General features: G+C 39.9%; 1 protein-coding gene across 2 annotated transcripts in view; it reads left to right on the top strand.

Moving 5' to 3' along the window:
* Positions 1-15,803, top strand: part of VEGFC (vascular endothelial growth factor C) — a 64,245-nt gene extending 48,442 nt beyond the window's left edge. For both annotated transcript variants that reach the window (XM_054990189.1, XM_054990188.1), the window contains exons 5-7: positions 3,283-3,392; positions 3,675-4,008; positions 15,303-15,803. In XM_054990189.1, the coding sequence (XP_054846164.1) occupies positions 3,283-3,392; positions 3,675-4,008; positions 15,303-15,417 (559 nt within the window). In that variant the 3' untranslated portion in view covers positions 15,418-15,803. The remainder of the gene's footprint in view (positions 1-3,282; positions 3,393-3,674; positions 4,009-15,302) is intronic.
* The last annotated feature ends 8,915 nt before the right edge of the window (positions 15,804-24,718 follow it).

The raw sequence follows: 24,718 nt of genomic DNA, 5'->3' as shown, positions 1-24,718 counted from the left end.
AAAGCATGTCATGGCACTTAACCAGTTCCAGAACTTTACTCATCACCCTTTAGTTTCAGTAGGACTTTTCAAGTGTGTCTAGATGTTAACATGCGGGGTATAAAAAAAACCCTGCAATGGTAAGTAATACTTGTTGGAGTCCCAGAACTTTGGCCAGATTCCAGGGTGTACAGTAATCTGTAATCTAGTCCATTTTCTCTGCCTAGGAACAGAGTGAATCTATACATTTCCTTTATCTCACTTTCTCAGTAGTAAATGTTGAATACCTATTAATTCACCCTAGAAAGCCTGAAATAGTGACCTAGTACTCATTTCTCTATATCCCAACCAGACTTTATTTATAATTAAGGTTACAAAATTTGAAGTTTGGTTTTCCAATCTTGCAATGCATCTTGCTGCAACCCTGTCTTGTATCTAATCTCTCAAACGTATTTGAAGTAATTCTTTAAAATATATGAAAATATATTCTGTCCAATTGTTCCCACTGAGAAGCCCACCGCAGTTAAAATTTCTTTATTTTTAAATATTTTATCTGTTACTAAATCGTCAGTAAATTGCAATACAGGATACCAGTCCAATATGAAAAATGTCAAAGTGGTAATTTTTTAAAAAAATCAATTTCTTTTGTAAACCACATATAGGGATATAGACAGTGAGATGTGATAATTTCATTTTCTTGAATTTTTAGAGCATTTTAATAAATCATGTAAGAACGGTCTGTAAGAATAATGTTTTCTTTTCTGCATTATTACAATATTTGTTTCCTCAGCATAATCACTCTTAGAAAGAAAATACTGTAAAGAATCAGAGGAGTTAGCCGTGTTAGTCTGTAGTAGCAAAATCAAAAAGAGTCCAGTAGCACCTTTAAGACTAACCAATTTTATTGCAGCATAAGCTTTCAAGAATCAAGTTCTCTTCGTCAGATGCATGATACAAACTGGTCAAATACAGAAGAGGAGGGGGGAGAGGGGAGAGAAGGAGAGGAGGGACAAGATGCAATTAGGAGGGAGGCAACCAAAACATTCCTTTGCTAGTAAATGTAAACATCTCCTTTTGGTGTGTAGTCAGTTTGCCGTGTTAGTTTGCAGCAGTAAAAGCATCCAATTTCTATGTAGTATAAGCCCTCGATAACCACAGCTCTCCCTGCCAGATGCATCTGACAAAGAGAACTGTGGTCCCCAAAAGCCCACACCAGGCGTCACTGGGCTCCCCCAGACCACGCTGCTGTAAAGGAAATCTGTTACCTGTGATAATGTGATAACCATTCATAGTCTCTATTCAGTCCCAGCTTGACAGAGTCAAATTTGCATATGAATTCCAATTCAGCAGCCTCCCGTTGGATTTTGTTTTTGAAAGGTTTCTGGTGAACCACAGCAACTTTTAAGTCTTTGGTGGAATGTCCTGGTAGATTGAAGTGTTCTCCCACTGGTTTTTGGACGTTTCCATTTCTAATGTCAGATTTGTGTCCATTTATTCTTTTGCGTAGAGGTTGGCTGGTTTGTCCAATGAACAGAGCAGAAGGACATTGTTGGCACATGAGGGCATATATCAGATTGGAGGATGAGCAGCTGTAAGAGCCAGAGACAGTGTAGTTGATGCCATTGGGTCCTGTAATTGTACCTCTCTCCCCTCTCCCCCCTCCTCTTCTGTATTTGACCAGTTTGAATCATGCATCTGACGAAGAGAACTTGATTCTCAAAAGCTTATGCTGCAATAAAATTGGTTAGTCTTAAAGGTGCTATTGGACTCTTTTTGATTTTACTGTAAAGAATGGCTCATCACAGGATTAACTTGTGTTATTTCCTTCTGTAGGAGAGATACACATAAGACGTCTTCCACATGCATGTCGCATATTGAATAATTCATTTCTATTCAGAACCAACTTTTAAATGTTTCATTTTCTTAAAAACAAATTTTAAAAAATTACATTAAATGGGCATGAATCGAAATACGGAACAAATTTCATCACGAAATGGGCCATTTTGTGTATCGTGAAACAGCGTTTTGTGGGGCCATGGTTATCACGAAATTCACAACTTTTTGGCCTTTTCGTTTGCTTCATGAACGATTCGTAATTGCAGACAGGCTGGCGCCGATCCATTGATTCCCTAGGCAACAATTGGCCCAAACCTTTTGTTGCCATTGGAAACCCCAATCATAGCCCACTTACCCTTGATTGGCAGCTCTCCTAGTCATCTGGAGAGCTTCCATTCTGCCCTATACAGCCAGGAGCTGGGGGTCAATCCCCTAGGCAACCAAGAAGGTGGGCCTTCTGTAGCCATGGGCACAATCTCACCCCTCCAAACCCTGTTAGGCAGGTCTGTCAGCCAACCACAGACCTCTTGTTCTCGGGATGAAAAGAGAACAAGGTGGATGTTTTAGAAAAACATCCACCTCATCCTCCACATCCCAAAGTCTTGGGACTGTTCCTGCCTGCCATCCAACCCTCAGTCCATCTTCCCTGCCCAGCTCCACACCACAGCCGGTCCCTTGTCCTCCCCTGATCCAGCAACTCCCGGTCCCCATTTCAGTCATGCACTCTGGCAGCACTTCCCTTCCCTCTCTTCCCGTTGACCTTCCCGATCAACATATTGCAAACTGAGAGGGTGGGTGGAGGAGAGCCTGCTGAAGTCTCCCTGCGAGTTTGGCATCTCCGGGTATGAAGGAGTCCATTGAAATGCCCTGAGTTCTGATGATTCACAAACGTGTCAATTTTGTGAAGTTTCGTGATTTGTGATTCGTGGATCGTGACAAAACATGAAACTCTCATTTCGGGTTTTTTCTGTTTTGTGCCCATTCCTAATGTGAAGAAAGTTTTCCAGAATGCAAGGAAAATCATTAGCAAGTTAGAAATGAGTTTTGTTTGGACAGGAGTTAATTCACTTAAAATGTTAAATAGTTAGCGTCAGTGCTAATCATTCCCATTCTTGTCCTTTTACAGAATTCTTGTCTTGTCCTTTTACAGAATAGCTGTTAAAACTTGGATATGGTTTTGTACTTGAAACTTTTTAGTAAAGCAGAGAATGGCATTTTCATTTTGGAATGCATAAATCACAGACTTTGCAGTATTGTATATTCTGGTTTAGATTAAATTGGATCTCATATCCTAGCAAGCTTTATAGCACTTTTTTCCACACTTGAAAAACAGTTTGCAACAGACGTATAAAATGTGAATGAAATCAAAGATTTTTAAACTAGTGTTCATCTGCCGAAACATCTGTGGCCAAACGCACTTGTCCTGCATTTTCATTGTAATAAATCAATAGTATATTTTATCCATAGGTGTCATGTGTCAAACAAAACTTGTCCAAAAAGCTATATCTGGAATAACCACGTTTGCAGATGTCTGGCACAACATGACTTCAGTTTCTCTTCCTACCTTGGTGATACAGGTAAGCTGATATGCTCTAAAGGATTATATGCACTTATTTGGATTTATACATGTAAAACAAAATTTACATTACAACAAAGGTCCTAAAATTAAGACTTCTTTAATCCTTTGTAATCTGTAGTTAATAGAACATGCCACAATTTATCCATGTTCATCCCCTCTGCATTATGGGATTATGAAAATAACTCATAGCTAAAAAAATGGGAAATTGTCAGGTATGTGTTCTATTTTTTGCAATGACTGGAGAATAATTCATTTATCCCAATGCGTGCTGTGCTCATAGACACTACCGAAGGATTCCATGACATCTGTGGACCTAACAAAGAGCTTGATGAAGAAACATGTCAGTGTGTCTGCAAAGGAGGCGTGAGACCTTCCAGCTGTGGAGCCCACAAAGAATTAGACAGAACATCCTGCCAGTGCACATGTAAAAATAAGCTGCTGCCTAGCTCATGTGGACCCAACAAGGATTTTGATGAAGAAAGATGTCACTGTGTATGTAAAAAGACATGCCCTAAACATCAGCCACTAAATCCTGCAAAGTGTATCTGTGAATGTGTAGAATCTCCAAACAAATGCTTCTTGAAAGGAAAAAGATTTCACCAGCAAACGTGCAGGTAAGTTATTTCTTAAAAAAACTATTTTTTTTAAGTGTTGCAGTAGGTGTAGTATAAGAATTATTTTCCTCATGGCTTTTTTTCTGGGAAAAGAGGTGGTGGAACTCAAGACTGTTAAATGACGTCACTTTGGGTCAGCTGGAATAAGGGGGAAGTTTTTTAAAGTTTAAATCACCCTCGGCAAAAATGGTCACATGGTCGGTGGCCCCACCCCCTGATCTCCAGACAGAGGAGAGTTTAGATTGCCCTCCGCGCCACTCTATCTGGAGATCAGGGGGCGGGGCCACCGACCATGTGACCATTTTTAGGAGGTTCCGGAACTCCGTTCCACTCCGTTCCCCCTGAAAAAAAGCCCTGATTTTCCTTCATGGTTTATGGAACTAATGCCTGTTAAAGAGATCTTGCCACCAAAAAAATGACATCAACATACACATAAAGACAACAATAAACATTGATAAAATTATATAGATTTCCAACTTTTAAAATAGGCTTTAACCAGCTTGGTAAATTTAAGACTTGATTTTTCACAAGATAGGACAACATGAGAGTGATTGAAACAAAAGAGTCGGCATCTTATGAAATCATTACCCTGTATTTGTTAAACTGGCTTAACCAAAATTGGGTATCTATGATGGCAAAAATGGTATGGGTGAAAGAGCGCCACTCGATGCTGTACAGTCTGCAACAGGAGAATCTCATTGTGCTGTGAATGGCTCCGTACAGCAAACCAGTGGAGGACTTAATGCAGGGATGACTTCATAAAAAAGACAGAAGGGTTATTTATGCTGCTGTGTGCAGTCTCTGCTTGTGGGGTCAGGAAATTTATTGTTATACACTTCATAGCCCAAAATAAAACTTGAAACCAGGAAAGCAAATCAACAATAACTAACTAAACTTACCTCACACAATGGTTCTTATTAATAGAATTTGTTCTGCGATCCGCTCTCCTGCAGGTTTTATTTCCAAAACAGCTTATTTCTTATTTCTCATCCAAGACTTCCTTGCAAGTGCTTTTCCTTTCCTTTTTTTTAAACCTTGAACGAAGTCAGACCACGTTAAGGGACTGCCTACTCCCCCATCATCCCCTCCCCCAGGGCTTTAATTTGAATAACAAATGGCACTCAGCTACGCCTCACAGTTGAAAAGCAATGTGTCTGAGGTAATCTGAGGAGACGGGAAAGTTCCATAAAGTAGCTGATTTTTAAAGTATATGGAAATTAACTCAATACCTAGGCTAACAAAAACATTTTTGCCTGACACCTAAAGCCAGTCAAACTTCTTAGGGAGGGTGTTGCACAGCTAAGATGCCAGCACAATAAAGGACCACTCTTGGGTATAAGCCTGGTGGACACACAGAGCAAGGACTCTGTTGATTCATTCACACATGAATGCCGTCTGTGCTGCAGTCAGGAAGTAAGAAGGATACATATGTAAAAGGGTCCAATTAAAAAATAATTGTGCTCTGAAGATTATTTTAAAAATTACACTTAATCATTATAGTAACCACTTTGTCTGAAGCTAAGTTGTTACTTAAAAAAAATTAGATTGGATGCTGTGGATATATATCATAGGAAAAAACTGCAGGGTGAACATTCATAGCGGAACAATTAATCCATCATGGATTATTTTCCCTGTCAGCCTAGACTTTAAGGAATACTCCATGATTATGTTTATGCCAAATAGCTTTGTGTTCCAACAGGCATGATGTAACTTGAGGCAAATCGGTATAAGACATTCAGTTGAGGTGAGCCTGTTGTACAGAGAACTTTACACAAGATGTAGCAGGCTGGCCCATAGGGACTGTAAATTCCTGCATCTTCCCCATTCTGTGCTGATTTCCTCCTAGCCATGTGCATTTGTTAGAAGACTGGGCTCTAACGTAACCGTAATCGTGTTGTAAATCTGGACTGCTCATTTTGGTTTTGCACAATACACACATCAAAACCTCATTTTTTGTGAGACACCCAGCATTTTCCATTACCAGCAGCCCTGGGAAACAACATGTTAATAACAGTCAAATCTCTTACTTGTTATCTACCACCATTTTCAGCTTCTCAGACAGCAGAAACTTCAGTTTAAGAAAAGCACTTTAAATCCTTAATGCTTTAAACTCCTGTTCTGTTTATAGCGAAAGAACAGCCTCAAAGACAGAATTTTTACTTATGTCCCTTTTCTAAAGAGGAGCAATGCCCAGCACGGTTTGTGTATTATGTGCATGGTGTATGATGTGTCCATCTGTCATACAGATTGCAGCCGTTTTCTGCTGTAGGAAACATAATAGAGGGAAAAATTGGAATATTCCACATGACTTAACACTGAATACAATTCTCTGGTAGATAAAACAGCATGATACAGTCCTGTATACCAATATTATGGAAGTGTGACATATCCCCTATAAATATAGTTAGTGCTGTGAGCTTCATGAGAAAAGTTCATTGTAAATGTATGACTGATGGTCCTAAGGGTCAACCACAACAACCCCTTTACTGTGTGAATTTGACAACTATTTATGAAACAGCAGGGTATAAATAAACAACTCTGTAACTTGGCAGTTTCTTTCTTCCTGATACTTTTCAAGGAGTCATGCCTGTATCCCGACTTTTCCTAAATGCTTTGCTTATTAATCCTTCCTGAAGAAGCCCTCTACCAGACAGCTCCCTTCATTTATCAAGCCATTTGGTGATAACCATTTGTCTTGCTTCTGCTACTGCTGTGGCTTATAACAGACACAGTAACCTCAAGCCAGTGTTACATTCAACAGAGGTTTGTCCATGACAGCTTGTAGCCATGCTTGGGAAATTGCCTTGTTCCTCCTCCCATTTCATAAAAAGTGCAATTGAAGCTTTCTGGTTTGAGGAAGCTTCCAAATTGCCATGATGTCCAAATGCAGATGCCTGGTAAAAAGGCATTCGTTTCCCATATACAAACTAGGATTCTAAACCTTGATTTAATCCCATTTGGAGGGAGGGGGTAAATTTTATTTGTCCAGGCATCTGCATTTAGACCACAAATGGGTTTGATTTCCAAATCTTAAGGGAAGAGAAATGAAGCCAACACATGAGCGTGACGCCAAACTGTGGTTCTGTCCATCCCAGACAAACCCCTTTTTATTGTGTCATCGCAAGGAGCAAAAAATTTTTAACCCAGCCAGTATATACCAGGGAAATTTCATTCCTTGTGGCTCTTTCCCTCATTCCAGGCTATCATTCCTTTCCATGGTTTCGGCCCGATTAATGATTTCATCTGGGTTTATAAAATTCTACATGACAGAAGTGTTGATCTGGATGTAGTCTAGGAATCTCTAACTCCAATATTACAAAATTGCAAATCTCTAATGCAGCATTACATAATTGCAAGAAATATTATATGAAGATCTGTTAGATGTTCATGTGAAACTCTGTACATTCCTAAGAGCACTTTCCTGAGAGTAAGCCCCAGTGAGTAGACCTGAGTAGGATTCTGAGCAGACATGCTTAGGATTGCACAATTAGGGTAGTAATGCCCACAGCAGTGACAGTCCTTGCTGTGTAGACAGATACATTGTGTACCAGAAAAAATTAGGGCTCTCAGAACATATAGTACAATGATTTACATACATAAAGGATCATTGCATATAATTTGTACTCAAACATATTCTAAGTGCCTTTCATGCAGGAATTTTGTAACATGTTAGTGGCTCTGAACCTCACTTTTCACCTTCAATTAAACTAATTAAAAGGAGAGAAAATGGTCCAGGATGAAGGTATTGAAAATATCTCTATTAAGACAATGTCACTCCCTCTATTAATCAAGTGAATGTCATCTGCACAGGACAAGCCATGAGTGGGCATCCCATATACTTGTTAAAAAAAAAGCAAGCATGCACACCCAAAAGGGAAGGGTTCAAGAACTTCTTATTCATCCTGCCTTCCAGATGACCCTGGACATTGGCTGTAGAGAGCATCTAGTAGGCTCAAGTTCATCTTTGTGGCTTCTGTGCAGGTACACATTGGGACTGTGCAGGTGCAGGCTTGCCATAGAAAAGACTTCCAGAGCTTTCTAGAAGGCTACAAGTGCCCTCCCCATTTCGTACTTTCCTGCCAAAACCATCACACGACCAGGAGGGACGCTGTTCCCTCAGTTGTCTTTTTGCTGCCATGGAGAGAGAATCTCCAATGCTGTTCTCCATTTTTTCTCACCTATTTTTTACTATCAGAGTGTGATATCCTCTACCAGCTCATAAAGGAAGCATTGTATGAGGATACTTCCAAGTCTCTCTTAGAGCCTGAATGACTAATACAACTGATAATATTGTAAGACATTCTCATTGTCTCCGTCTCATTGCTGTAAGATCCAGCAGACATTTAAGATTGTGCAGAGGGTCTCCTTTAGTCATCACAGAGTAACTTTATTCTGCATAAACAAAGGAAAGAACACAATGCCTAACACTGGCCTTCTCTAGCTGTCCTTCATCCTGCTTACACAGAAATGAGTAAACCCTGGTCTGGAACTGCTCCAGATTCTAGAATCCAAGAACTAACATAAAACATGAAACAAACTTCAAATCATTACAATCATTACTACTGGGAGAGCATTTTATTTCGATTGTGTTCATCCTGTTTCTGGAGTCATTCCTATGTGACACTGTTTCTAACAAGAGCCAGTTAGGTATAGTGCTTAGAGCATTGGGCTAAGGTCTGGGAAAGGTAAAAGGTACAAGCACTGAGTCATTACTGACCCATGGGGGGACGTCACATCACAGTGTTTTCTTGGCAGACTTTTTACCGGGTGGTTTGCCATTGCCTTCGCCAGTCATCTACACTTTACCCCCAGGAAACTGGGTACTCATTTTACCGACCTCAGAAGGATGGAAGGCTGGGTCAACCTTGAGCCGGTTACCTGAACCCGGCTTCTGCCAAGATTGAACTCAGGTCATGAGCAGAGCTTGGGCTGCAGTGCTGCAGCTTATTGCTCTGCACCACAGGGCTCTTAAGGGTCTGGAAAATCCAGATTCAAATGCCTTTGTGCCTGAAAGGCATGCCTGTTACCTTGGGCCTATTTCAATTGTCTCAGCCTGGCCTGCTTTGCAGGGTTGTTGTTTGGATGGAATGGAAATATATGAAATATTACAGCCATTTTGAGTCTCCATTGCTGCTAAAAGGTGTAGTTTAGATAGACTCCACACCCATCTTTTTAAAGGATGTCTTACGTTTCTACTCAGAACTCATTTTCCCAGGGCAAGAAGTCCTTGACACACAAACTTTCATTAAATTGGGTGCTGTCAGGGCCCCTACTGCAATCCTTTAGCAAATCTATCCTTGATTCCAGTGGTCATTGTTATTGTTGTTGTTGGCCTGCAGGTTAAATAACATTTCATCACTAATTCAGTCACTGTAGAGTGTGAATGCTGTAAACTGTTAACCAACACGAGAAGCAGAATTCCCCTGCTACAATTTCCCTTCATGTTGCTAATCAGCAGACCATTATGATCCTTTCACCATCCCCTTTGAAAGGAGTATGACATACATTTTAACCCCATCCTGGGGCATAAAGAGTATTGGTTGAAGTGTTATAAATTGAGGCCACTGAACATCTCCAATGGCAGATTGTCTCTGGGTATAGTTGGCTAAAAGTCCAGTGACTCTCTAAGGAATAACATTTATTTTATATGAGCTTTCAAAAGATTTCTGTGGAACGATTTGATATGAGCTTTCTGAGAGCTGAATTGGGCAAAATATCGATGGAAGCTAAGGCATGGATAAAAGCATTTATTTTTAAAGTAAAGATTTTAAAATCTGAGCGAGGGCCCACTCTACTTGGACTCATCCAAGCAGATAAAGATAATAGTCAATGGGATCAACTAAAAATGAAATGTCTAGGAATAACAAACAATATGGTCAAGACTACAGAGACCAAAGATATAATTAGGCAAATAAAAATGTGTATCAGGAAGTTGGACATTACTAGTATGTCTGTTAGGGCACAGAGGATATGTTCGACTCTTTACTTAGGTATTGCCCTCCTGATGCAACAGCCAAAGTATTTTTATCATTTGACAGTACCAAAGCTCAGAAGATCATTTACTCTGGCAAGAATGAATGCTCTTCTCTCAGCAGTTTTGAAGGGTAGATACAGGAAAGTACCATATGCTAACAGAACATGCCATATGATAAAATTGAAACCATTGAACATATGATTATAGAGTGTCTCATATTTAATGAGCTGAGGGCCAACTTAATCATCCCTCTACTTAAAAATATGGAACTACCTAATATGAGAACACAGGTGACATGGTTATTCCGTTACTCTTTCTGTGGCAAAATATATAGGGGAAATAATTAAACATCACAGAAATGATATTAACTAAGATTCTTCCTATTTTAATTTCTGCTTAAGGCAATAGCCATATGAGCAGAGAGAGAGGGGGGGTGGGGGGGTGGATGGATGGATGGATGGATGGATACTTCAAATATCTGTAACTGTATGTTTGTGACAAGTCTGTTAATCTGGGCCCGAGTTCTAGACTGCCCTAGTCCAGGCTAGAACTTAAATGATGTTGGTGGTTTTTTTTTTAAGTGGTGGTTGTTACTGTGACTTTGCATACAGATTCTGAATTCTACAGTCCAGTTGATCAACACTTTATTTGGAGGAACAGGCTTGCTGTTAAGTCCTTAAAAGCCATTTCTTCCTGTCCGTCAAATAACTTGGTGTCTCAGGATAGTGCACGTGTTTTGCATGTGTAAGAGCTAAACTACACGAGACAAATTACATGAGGATGCTCAAGTGAAGCCCGCAATGTTAGCCAGGAAGCCGAGTTTTAAAAGACAGATTGGAAGGCTCTGTCAATTTCCCCTCTACAGAGTCAGCAAAGATTGCTCCTCAGCGGGTTTGTTTATTTCCTCTTCGCCTCCTAGAAGGGGAGGTGAAACTGGCAGAGCCTTCTGGAGGTGAATAGAAAATAAACAAACCCTCAGAGGAGCAATCTTTACTGGCTCTATAAAGAGGGGAAATTGACAAAGCCTTCCGATCTGTCCGTCTGTCTATCTTTTTATTTTGATACAAAATCAGCTCTGGAGAGTAAAGAAGAATAGAATAAAAGACAATAAAAATTAGCAAAATCAAAAAGAGTCCAGTAGCACCTTTAAGACTAACCAATTTTATTGTAGCATAAGCTTTCGAGAATCAAGTTCTCTTCGTCAGATGCATGATACAGAGACAGTCTGTCTCTGTATCATGCATCTGACGAAGAGAACTTGATTCTCGAAAGCTTATGTTACAATAAAATTGGTTAGTCTTAAAGGTGCTACTGGACTCTTTTTGATTTTGCTACCACAGACTAACACGGCTAACTCCTCTGCATCTATAATAAAAATTAGAATAGGGTTCACCTGTCTCTACAGAGCCAGCAAAGATCGCTCCTCAGAGGGTTTGTTAATTTCACCTTTCTACAGAGCAGGCAAAGTTCTCTCTTCAGAGGGTTTAATTTCCTCTTTGCCTCCTCCAAGGCTTTGTCAGTTATTAACAAACCCTCTGCAAGGAAGACCACTCAATGAACAACAGTTACAGATAACTGCAACTCTGTTTTCTCAGTTGATCAAGTTAGGAATTAGACTGAAGAAGTAGATACCTCCAGATGTGCATGTTCTAAGATCAATAGCCCTTTCCACTTTAACCTAATTGCAAGGTGTGTTGTAGAGAGATGATAGGGCCTTGGAGCACATGTATTTTTAGATGTTTGTCTCCTGAGATAACCCTCCACATACCCATGCATGCTCACACACAAATGGGAGACCTGCCATATGCTCAAGCACAAAAACAGAGCTGGAATGGCTCCAAGGGTCATGTTCACCCCCCTGCACAATGCAGGACCTTCACAGTTACCTTCCCTCAACTTCCCCAGTGACCCCTGCTCTGTGCCCAAAAGGAGATAAAAACCTCCAAGATTCTTGGTCAGTCTTCCTGGCCCCAAAGCGGTGATTGGCATTACCCTGGGGATATAAGAAAGGCCCACGATGGCTCAACTCTGCCTCATCCCTTTCTGCCCTCCTTCTTATGACCTGCCTAAATTCATACTGAGCATAATGCTTCTCAGATTAAGGAGAGTGGATGCATAAGCCATGTCCTCTGATCCACTTTAGGGGATCCATAGACAAGAGGGCTTTTCAGCATGCTCTACTAATCTGTGCCCAGCTGTTTATGAATTCCATTGCCAACGATTAAGACTAGTTTTGTGCCACCAATAAAGCCCAGTTCTGTGCAGCCACCATGAAGTGCAGCAGGGCCAACCATAGTGAATGCTCTGCGTGAGTGTGTCTGTGTGTGCACACAGAGGGGACAAATTGTTCAACCAGCACCTTCCCCTCCCCCATCACCACCACTCCTCCCTGCCCCCCACTTCCCATGGAAGCTTACTGTTTTGCAAAAATCCATTCTGTATAATATAAAAAGGCAGAAAATGAATTTATGTTGCCCTTGGTAGAAACCATACTCAACACAGGGAGCTGGAAAGAGTGAATAGAAAAAAGGAGAGGTATGCAAAGAGAAATAAATTGAAAAAATAAAAAGCTGGAAAAGAAGTGCAAAAGGAGAAAAGCAAACATGAATCATACATGACATCTGAGCAGGAAGGCAAACAGGTGGGAGGAGTGGTGGAGAGGAAAAAAAGAAGAGAAAAATACTAAGGTAAAAGGGAAGCAGCCCAAATAATCACATTGGAACTCATTAAAGGGCACGACCAGATGAAAATGAACTCCAGAGTGAAACTTCCCAGTCATGCTGTTTAGGGATTCTGAAAAGCAAGAAAGGGGGATGCTCGAATATGAGAATCACCGTGATGGCGGTTCTCTAATTGGTAGTAGATAAATGCTCATATATGTGAACTGCCACAATGGAAATCCTCTCGTTGGTAGTAGATAAATGCTGACACACAAGAATTTTCAATGATGGTGATTCTCTGATTGGTAGTAAATAAATGTGCATGTTCAAGAATTGCCATGTGCTCCCCACTCAAAACAGAAAGTGATAGAAAGCTTCAGAACATGAGAAAAGTGGGGGAAGAGCGGAAGGCGTGGATGATGACAAGAAAGACCAATCATCAAAAAGTGGGTGCAGAACAAATCAAAAAGAAACATTACACTCAAAAGGGCAACTCAAAATCAGCTTCTGAAAAAGGATCAGGGTAAAAGGGGTCTCAAAAGCAGAAGGAAAACTTAAGAGAAAGAACAAAACAAACAAACTGAAGACACACAAAATGCAAGCAGAAATCGGAGGAAACACAGAAGCAGTGTTGAGATAGAGGAGACGACAAAACCCTGTGCGGAACAGCCCCCAAAACCGGCCTTTCGGGCATATATCTGCTTTCTTGCCTATCCACATGCAATTAAGATGAGGGCTGAAAGGGGGGGGGGGAGAGATAAAAGGAACCTGGAAATCCTCCTCTTCCCCCTGCCTCTTTTCTCTCCCTTTCCACATATTTCTTTTGCAGGTTCACACTTGAAATGCTTTGTTTGTAAATGAGTGAGGTGGGATGTTACCCAAGGATCATCATACTGCTATTTTTTAGAAGGGAGACACATTTAAATAGAAATCTAACATATAACTCTGTTGAAACTTGAAACATACAGTTTTTGCTCTTGGTTCTCTGCCAGTGTTTGAAAAAGCCAAAGACTATTACTTTCTACATTACATACCAAAGGCTATTCGGCATTGTTAGTGAGAGGTTATGTGAGGTCACCCTATTTCAAAAACAACCACAAGAAATTATCAGGGGATGACATATTTGTTTATTACTGTTGTTCTGCAAGCCTTGTAGAAACAAGCTATTCATTGGTGCAAAATATTTATATTGTAAGCATGCTGGCTAATGAAATATTTGATTACTTTTCTGACTGGCATGCTATAAATTAGTGTTTTCTTTTCATCCTTTTCAAGTTGTCGTGCATGTAAGCTCTGAAAGTACACACCCATTCAACTCTAAACATGCACATTGCTCTCACTGATGTCACAGAAACAGAAATGTGTCTGTGTTTAGTATAGGCTCAAGGTCATGTTATGGAACTAAGGCTTTTCAAGAAAAAATTATTGGGAAACTTGTAAAAAGAAAATAATTTTGATCTATAGAATAACACGCACACATTTTCCAGACTAGCATATTCTGTAAGTAGAACCACAATACAGAAGAATTATATCTTATAACATTAATGTAGGTTAAATATTTGCCAAACGTTGAGAGTAATATACACTTGATTAATAATGGGTGGTGATTTATTACAGAAGCACATCTGCCTCAAATTATGTTAGTGATTTTTTGGAATTATTTGCTTCAGTTAAATTCTGTACTCATAATCCCCATACACACCACCACTACCACCACCACCACCCACAATATGTCTAGGTATGTAATAACTTTTCTGCACAATTTATTTAAGCAGTCTCATGTCATCTTTCTGTCACAACAGTATAACAGATACTCCGTAGTGCCCCGTCTGCAAGAATCAACATCTGTTTGGTCACAAAATAGCAAGGAATCCAGTAGCACCTTTAAGGCTAACCAACTTTATTGAGGCATAAGCTCTCAAGAATCACAGCTCTCTTCGTCAGATACATCTGATGAAGGGTGCTGTGGTTCTCGAAAGCTTATGCTACAATAAAGTTGGTTAGTCTTAAAGGTGCTACTGGATTCTTTGCTATTTAGCTACTGCAGACTAATACGGCTAACTCCTCTGGATGTTTGGTCACACTGTCCTGTCTTATATCTATCTTTTTGTAATTATGAAATACAATGTAAGTCAGTATTGCAAAAATATCCATCATGGTGAGGGTTATGATAATGGGCCAGTTAAGTAAGTGGGTGCTAAAAAGTCATGTCTGGTGTCCTGCTGACCTTTGCAGTTATGAAATGATGCAAGTTAGTAAAGCAAAGTTTGTAAATTGCTTGCTTTCTTTTTACATTATGTTCTGTTCTGCTTTCATTCTTTTACTTTATCGAAATATACCTCAGTCACCTATACTAGAGTACCACAGTCCCAGCTCACAATTTTTAAACATTCATTAACATGCTATAGGTGGCTTAAAATAGCCCTGTGAAAGGTAAGAGGTTGTGAGAGCACTAAGAGGACTTCAGATTTGCTACTATTACATCCATTTCATAATTCATACTACTTTACAGAGGTCTTCTATAGAATATTATTGAGTACATTTATCAGCTTTTATCAGCGTGTATTTTACATCCTATGGAGTCTGAAAATCAAGCGAATGTAAGTGTTCATGCAAAGTCTCTATCTTTTCCCATTTTTCTTTTCCCATCTTTTTTTCAGTTGCTACAGACCACCATGTACAGTCCGAACAAAACGTTGTGAGTCTGGATTTTATTACAGTGAAGAAGTGTGCCGTTGTGTTCCCATATATTGGAAAAGACCGCTTATCAATTAGTGAGGAAACTATCATCTGATATTTTGGTGTAAAATTTTCCTTTTTTAAAAAAAGACTTCTAACATTTTGAACTTGCTGTGCACCAGAGACACTATGGGCTTGTAAGAGACAGACTTATTTGTGCTCTTCCTGAGACCCACGAAAAGCAAATGTAGGAAAAAATGGACCGTCTTCATATAAAGAATTCACTAAGGACTTGATTTTTGCCAGTGACCAAACAGCCTAGGTTTTTTCCCTTGTAATTTTTTAAAAGATAATGACTATATAATTTATTTCCGTAAAAATATTGTTCTGCATTCCTGTTTATAGCAGTAACAATTGTTAAATTTCACGGTGATCAATATTTTTATATCATGCAAAATACGTTTAAAATAAAATGAAATTGTATTATATGCTGCTAAGAATGTTCAGTCTGCTATCTCATTACCCAATCTTTATAGCTGTAGGTCAAGAAGAAGAATGCTGGTTTTAAAGTATTCTTCTGGAATCTTTGCTAGGATTCTTAGTAAAAACAAATGATTGAGTGAAAGGAGAGCAGCACCTTTTCGTATGATCTTAGACCCTATAAAAAGTTACAGTATGTCCAATGAACCTTCACAATTCATCTTGGCACTAGCCAGTGAGTGCTCATTATTTTCAGGGTATTGTTGGAAGGTACGAGGTGCAGCATCATTGCTGAAGCTAAGCAGTTCAAAGGCTATTGAATGGATAATGCTTTGAGTTCCATGATGGAAGAGAGGTGGATATCAGTGTAATGAATAAATAATGTTTCCCCACGAGCAAAGGCTGCAGCCCTGTGCTGATGAATGAGACAGTGAAAAGCAGAAAGGCAGGTGAGGTTTCTGCATATTCAGGGGACTCTTCAGGTATGTAGATAATTATTTCTTGTTTTAATGAGAGAGAGACCTTGACCGTTTTCACACTGATTACCGGCTACGGAACATCGTGCCAAACTCCTGGAACGACAGCGTCTTCCTGGCGCGATTTCGCCAGGAAGATGCCCTTCCCAACATTCACTAGGACCCTTCATCAGGTTGGATGAAACTCTTCTAAAACTTTTTTAAAAAATTATTACATCCAGCCTGATGTAAGTTTCTAGTGAACCTGAAAAGTTCGCACACTGTTACATATCATTTGGTGGGTCCTAATAAAACGTATTATGGAGATTGTGTACTGATTGTTTGCATCACAGTCCCTGTGACTCACTCCACCGATCTGAGCCCCAATTAAAGCTCTAGTTGCTGGTAAAGGAAACATTTTATTCTGAAGGGTGCTTTTCTTTTCCATTGGCATAGACTGTGGGGCTATTTGTTGTTGAAGCTCCCTGCCTTTTTGCAGGAGTATCTGTTGTGCTTGAGTGGTGAGGGGGAGGGAGTAAATGCACTCTGGACAATTCCGGTGTCAGCTCACATTCGCATGAGTCTTGAGCAGCTTCTGCAGTCCTGTCCCTTTTTAGCCAACTCTATGACATGGGGCAGGCTGGGGACCAGGCAAATGAGCCAGAGATGGGCTGTTCCAATTTGGCTCCTGGTGGACTTTTTAAAAAGAGGAGACTGCAAGAAGGTTGGGCATTTAGAGCCCTAAATCTGAATCTTCAACACCATCTAAACTGCAGTGTTTTTCTAGGTGAATTTCTGGGTATACATGGAAATGTGCCTCTCCTTCCCATACTGGTCCTTTTTTAAAATTGATGCAAACATACATTCATGTTGATCAGAGCATATACTAACCATATAAAATAGTGCTGTTTTATTACAATTGTTACTGCGTGTGGATTTGTTCCAGAGAAAAAATTAAAATAAGCAAATAAAAGCAAACTCTGCATGCCCCAATTCTGAAATAAATAAGACATTTTCCATATGAAATAAAAATTGGAATAAAATGCAGGTCAGTCCATAGAAGTGTAAATCCATTAATTCCTAGTTGCCATGGGGAAATGTACGTGCCAATGGTTAACTCATTTTGTGAAGTGGGTTGTTTTTTAGACATTCAGAACAACAACACCTGAAAGATTTCCATAACTGCAAGTAGAGACGTGTGGGATTTATAAAGCGTTATGATTTCATTGGAAGCAAAAAATAAACATTCTAACTGGCAGTTTTTGCGATATATCAATCACATAATCTTGAAAATAGTGTAGAATTCAGTTGTCTCTTTTTTGTCTCTTTTTCTTAGTTAAGAAAACTGTGTAAAATACTTTAAAACTGTTGCTCACATGCAACTTTCTGTACACAATAGGAAACCTCAAAATAGTGTGATACCTGAAAAATCTGAGAAAATGGTAACAACATCTATAATACTTCCCCATTACTACAGTTATGCAAATAACCACTGCCTAGTCATTTAAGTAAATTATGCCTAGGCAAAGTTTTCTTAGAGCCCATCGCTTAACATTCTCAGCGCAAGTCTCCGCCTTAAAATTAAAAATGCATTAAAGAAAATTGCTTAGTCAACCAACAACGGCCATGCAATTGAAGCAAGAATACATCAAAGTCCAGAAGTAAAATACAGAACTTGTCTCAAGATTTCAATGGCAGATAATATACAGCAAACTCTAATTTTGCTTTGTTCATATAATCAAATATCTTCCTTACATTAGAAATGCTTCAGTTCTTAGATGGTAGCGCTTGTTAATGAAGCTACAAATGGCTTCTGTAGAAGAACAGATGTGAAAGTACAAAATACCCGCAAGGATGAAACATTGCTTGAAGCAAGTAAGGGAATGGCTTTTGTTTATACTTTGAACAGAAAGTCCAATAAAATAAACAGCTGTTTTTTGAACCACACTTTTTCTTGCTCATTTTGTTGTTCTCAAGAAATCTCTATAGAGCAGTTTTCTTTTGCCTTTTAGTTTCTTTCATCAGAACACCTCTGCAGATAGGTTGACAGTAATTGTGTTATTTCATTCAAACATTGTGCTTTTTAAGAAACAGACTGGCACATGCAGGATTTACATATACTTTACTATAGGGCCATCTCACTCCTGTCTTGTTTCATATACACTGGTTTCATATACACTGGCTTTGAATGCATTTGGGACCCATTCAAGATAATGGTATTGACTTTCAAAGCCCTATATAGCTTAGGGCCAGCATATCATAAAGATCACTTACCCCGTATTAACCTACCCTACAACTGGTAATCTTCAAAGGCCCTGCTTCAGATGCTCTTGCCATCTGAGGCCAAATGGGTGGCAAACCCAAGCAAGGGCCTTCTTGGTCATGACACCGAAATTTTGGAACTCTTTTCCCAAGAAGATTAACCTGCTTCCCACTATTGTCTTTTGCCAGCAGATGAAGAATTTTTTGTTTTGTTTTGTATCCTCTCACAAATTGTTATATATCTTGAATTGTTTAAATATTTTATATGTAATTATATTTTAAATGTTGCTTTAACGTTTTGATATTTTAACAATGAAATGTTTTTGATGTTTGCCACCTTGTGGACCTTATTTAGGTGGAACGGCAGCATAGAAATGTTTTACATACATATATACATACAATACATACATACTACTACAAGTTATAGACAAATCTATGGAAAATATAACAGAAAGAGCACAGGTAATTCCTTGTCAAGCTCATATCGCTTGGTTGCCTTGTCCCTCATTGGTTTATTGTATGTTGTCTTACACCACATAAAATCATTGTATAAACACAGATTAACCTGATTGGTTTACAGAAACGAGGATATATAGTTAGTAATTGGAAGAAGTGATTTGGAAATATTAGACTTGCAATGTATAATATTATTTATATGAAGCCATCCCTACTTGCTTTTTTTCTTTTTTCTCTCCTGTTTTCCTTCTTGTCATTTCTTTAGGATTCATACCAGTCTATCCTCCCCCTCCCATATATCTTCTATTTGTTCACCTTCTCCCTCATTGTCCCGCTCTCCTTTCCTTGTTTTATTTCTTTTTTTTTTAAGTTCAATGTAAAACATAAGAAGTGTTGTATAAAAAAATTAAGAATAAAGGATTATAGAAGTTTGGTAATTAATTTCATAATTACAGCAGAAGTGACGATAGTGTAGATACAGAGACAACATGTTATACCGAGGAGAAAGGAATGGTCTAAAAGAGGACGGCAATTGATGTTGCATGATAAAATCACAGCTTACAAATACATGGGGGATGACTGAAAATTGATTTCAGCAAGAATTCGTTGAATATTAGAATAAACATAAAACTCACCGGATGGAGTTAAAGAAGTAATAATACTTCTTTCTTTGGTGTGAATGTAAAAGTGAACGCACAGATAGCACAAGGAAGCACTGCACTGAATTGAATGTCCAAGCATGAGTATTCCAGACACCAATCCTCCTCTCCGACATGAAGCATCCCAACATCACCTTTTTCTTCCATTTTTAGTTCTAGTATCTATTTTAGAGCTGCTGTATAGAGTTTTTTGGAACTTGCATGTTTTGCCTTAATATGAAATCTCAAGCAGAGTTACAGTCTTCTAAGGCCACTGAAGTCAGTGCATTGAAGAAGGTTGTAATTCTGTTTAGGATGCTGTTCTTAGATTACTAACCTTTAGAGAAAAAAAGTGTTCATTGTGGAGAAAAAAGTACATTGTCAAGAAAAGGTTTTAGAAAGAAGTGTGGCCTCTTTTTGGATTTTATCCCAATGATGATTCCACCTATTCCCTTTGTTTCAGGTGTGTGCTTCCCCTTCAAACTAAATTAATTATCATGATGTAGTCTAGGTGGTAAGTGGACTTTCTTTGGGTCTCAGAAAGAGGCGTTAGAGGAAATGATCTGGGACACTGCCAATACAGTCCTAGGTGGAGTATGATTGCGGGGCAAGCTTAAGGCAGGTGTCTAGTGTGGGAAAAATTTACACAACAGCTTTGTTGGATGAAAACAGGCCACAACTTTATTGGTTACAGAAAGGAAAAGGAGCGTTGGCAGCGTAGGGCACGGATCCCAGCATCGGGTGACCCGCCTGTCAGCCGATGACCCTCTCACCCCCTCAGCCCGCCTGCTGAAGGGGGACACCCCGGGATGACTCTTGAGGGGTCCACACCGGGCGGAAGCCTCTGTGTGGTTCCCCCATCACCTGGAAGCAGGCATGCCCTGGCAGCCCCCCGAGCTGGGCCTGCTGCTGTCATGCCTGGTCCAAGATCCCTTATGGGGATCCCCATCTATGGGAAAACAGTGCCTGCAGGCCTTGATTTTCCCCACAGGGATCGGTGCCCAACGCCCAACCGCCACCCCAAGTTGTGACAACTTTATTGTAACAGCGAGACTGTTCCAACGAGTCTCTTCATTTAACAAATAGTTTCAACAGTATATTAGACATTAACACAAAACGCTAGCCGTATGCTAATACATAGCCAAACCTAACAGCAATGGAACCAGAGAGCCACTGACCACTGATGAAAAATAGCGGAGAGTGGGAGGGGTTCGCAGCTCCGGAGCCGACTGCCGTGCGCGCGCTCCGGCCCCGGCTTAAATGGGTTATGTGAGGACCTGAGGGAAAACTCCTTCCCTCAGGTCCTGCAACGGACCCACTTTCAAACTCCCAGCCAGCGCCTGATTGGCTGGCCGGGAAACAATTTCACGCGGCTCGTAACAGAGCCGCGCGAGTCAGAGCCGGGGCCGGAGAGGAAGGAGACGCTCCAGCACGTCTCCTGCCTGCAAGCCCCGCAAATGCCAGCCCCGGTAAGAGCGGGGCCGGGGGCTTTCAGTGTGCTTCGAACTGAGTAATTCTAAATAGGGTTGCACTACATGTTAGCTATATCAGTTCCTGTAACACACAGTGCTCTGAATGAGGGATGAATGAAAGAAGAATCTTTATCTGAAAGATAATGCTATAATATTCCAAAGATAAAGTGCTAAAGTTAAATAGGATTAGCAAGGAAGCAAATGTATAGGAGGTACATAGTGGAGGTTACAGTCATGGAGATAACATACATTTTTAAACGAAACCTCTCACAGAAAACAACACTGAGGGAGCAATCCTATACAGGTCCTCTCAGAAGTATGGCACACTTTAGTCAATGGGGGACTTACTCCCAGGAAACTGCCCATAGGATTGCAGCCAGATCTTTCACAGAGAAATTCTAAAAATGGAAAATTATACCAGCTTAATCGTGGAAGTCCGCATTGTATTCAGTCAGCAGAAGTTACAACATATGTTGGTGAAACTCCTACAAGAAAGGAACTTGACTCATATTTTAAACATTTTAGAAACCACAGCACGCCTCAGCAGAAGACTGAAAATTAGTGAGGCAATAGGCTAGGCTTCATATCTCTCATTCCTGAAACAGTTTTGATAAATTGCAGCATGTTTTTTACACTAATGTTGCTATCCTATGCTAAGTTACTCCAGGCTAAGTCCATTGGCTTCAGGAAGGAATTTCTCTAGCCTTCTTGATGGGACTTACTTGGTTTCTTATTTATATTTGACTTACTGTTTAATAAATCAGTTTTCTGTTCTTGGAAAGCAAAGTTTACATCTTCAGTAAATTCTCTTCATTCAACTGAAACCTAGCAGGTTTTTGTAATATTACCAAATATATACGTCACATGTCTTTAATTTAAATGTCCATTAAATCTTATTCACATGACAGCTATAATGTGCGTGCAGGGGGCGGAATATTTAGACTACTGTCTTACCATATTGGGATGCTGAAGTTAAATTGAAAGAAAATAGTACAGGCAGCAGAGCTGAGCAACAATTTGAATCACAAGTCAGATTTAGGTATATTTACAAGGAACAGAAGCGGTAACGGAGAAAGAAACCTAGAGGCCGAGCGAGAGAATCAAACAGAAACAGTAGTGAAAACAGAAAGCTATCCGTTAAGACCAAATTATGTCTGAAATAAATGAAAGACTAAAAAGATAATAGCTTTCTTAATATATATTTGTTAACTTCAAAATATTTCAACGTCAACACAGATTTTTGCAGTGTTAGGAATAAACAGAAAACGATAACGTGTTACGCTGGAGGGATAGTGTCATGTCTGTATTCAGCCATGCCATGATTGGTTGGTTGTTATGTCACTGATGCCACAGTATATTGAATGTTTAATGCTAACCTAATGTATTCTCTCCTTAGCCATGTTCTTTCCATATTATAATTGTTACTTTCCCAGACCCAGAATGGGCCTCTCATGTTATCTCACAGAACTATGCATCTCCGAGCTAGAGATGACCTTGCCAGACACTGGGAACTTATTATTGTGTACTCACTGTTTAGCCATAACTATAAAGGGTTCTCACAGGACCCGTGTAACCTTGCGCGCCAAAACCTTAACAGTTGCTGGAGCGCGGGAAACTCAAGTATAATATAGACTTTTTGTTTTGCCTTGTCACTTCTACCAAGCTCCGTGATGGAGTTCAGACCTGAATTGTAAAGATCCTAATAAAGCTTTTCTAGTGGAATCAATGTGTGTTCACTGGAGAGGGGCTGAGGGATTTACCTGCCAGGAACTGACAGATAGCCCACTTCTATTACTGTGGCCTAAAACTCTCAGAAAAACACAGGAACACATTTATATGTCACTCTTAGGTCTTAAGAAAAATTAATATATATATAATACATCAGGGCTTTTTTCTGGGAAAAGAGGTGGTGGAACTCAGTGGGCTGCCCTCAGAGAAAATGGTTACATGGCTGGTGGCCCCACCCCCTGATCTCCAGACAAAGGGGAATTTAGATTGCCCTCCGCACCGCTTGGTGGCGCAGAGGGCAATCTAAACTTCCCTCTATCTGGAGATCGGGGCGGGGCCACCAGCCATGTGACCATTTTCAAGAGGTTCCGGAACTCCGTTCCACCGCGTTCCTGCTGAAAAAAAGCCCTGTAATACATACAACTGTCTTCAGGTCAACTGTCCAATACAAGAGTAAGACATTGGCCTTGGCAGCAGTTGCATTTCTTTTTATTTAAAATAAAAATAGATTTCTAGTCCCTACAGTAGATGAAAAAAAATTATATACCACTGTTTTTCCCAACGAGGACACAAAGTGGCTTTCAACATCATTCTCCTTTGCCTTTTTAAACCTATTGACTTCAATTGGCATGGAAAGGTATATATGCTTCAAAGGTATTGTGCTTTACATCTCACAAAGCAAGTCTAGTCAAGCCATATGATAGTGGAATTCCAAATAAATGCAAATGAAGTGTGATTAATGAAACCCCAGAGTGATACCACATTTCAGCTTCAGCCATATTTTTTAAAAAAATATTTATATATTACCAGTGTTAAAAGCCCCCAGTCGGGACATGAGATCCCTCATTGCCTGTCACCACGCCAAGTAATCACTGGGGAAGATTTTAAAAAGCTCCCCAGTGTCTGAAGCATGATGATGTCACTTTCAAGGAAAACTCAGACACGATGGCAGTAGCTCTAGGAAATCCTGGCATCTCTATGGGCTAGCTGCCGAATTTCCAGCAATTCCTAAAGCTACTATCATCGCTTCCTGGTTTCCCCAGAAGTGACATCATCACACTGATTGTGTCATCACTTCCTGGTTTCTTCAGAAGTGACACTGGCCCTTCTACCATGTCCCTGCCCCCAACCCCATCTGCATCCATCCCATTGTAAACACACAGCATCCATACTTGGACGTAGTGGCCCATTCTGATACTCATTTGGATATGCCTAGTCCCTTACGAACCCCCATAGACCCACCTCACTACTGTGATCATCTTCAGAGGCCCTGCTTTGGGTACCTCCACTTTCCAAGATTAGGTGGGTGGCCTTCTGAATAGTGGCACCAAAAGTATGAAACTCTCCCTAGGGAGCTTTGCCCATTCCCTTCTGTTGCTGTCTTCTGCCAGTGGGTGAAGACTTTTTGTTTCACTTGACACTCCCTTAACAATCCCTTCTCCCTCCCCAGTGTTTTAACTGCAGTCTTTATCTGTTGTGTTCATTTTAAGCTCTGATCTTACATTGTTTAAATGATATATTGGTATGCTGGTTTTAATGGTTTTTAAGAGAAGATTTTAGTTTGTATGTTTTAATTTGTTAGCCACATTAGTGGCCCTATGATGATGGAAAGTAGGGGTAAAAATCTAATAAATAAATACGTGTCTGATTCAAAGCTGTGACTCTCCATCCGACAAGTTATACAAGTATGTTTGTGTGAGTTTGACATATGAAAAGTCAGTGCCAGTTTCAAACAATTTGCAGCAACATGGGTTTTACCTTAACAAATTTATACACGATCGGCTGATTTTATGAATTAGGCATTCATTTTGCTTCAATCATCCGATTCCATTGTTTTGGCAGAGGATCTTCATTGAAGCCCAGCAATGTGTAATGATTAGAACTTTGAACTGGCATGTGGGGAAAA

Source organism: Eublepharis macularius, chromosome 10 (assembly GCF_028583425.1).
Source record: "Eublepharis macularius isolate TG4126 chromosome 10, MPM_Emac_v1.0, whole genome shotgun sequence".
Taxonomy (NCBI): Eukaryota; Metazoa; Chordata; class Lepidosauria; order Squamata; family Eublepharidae; genus Eublepharis; species Eublepharis macularius.
Note: the sequence above shows the minus strand (reverse complement) of the source record. Positions and strands in the feature narration are given on the sequence as shown.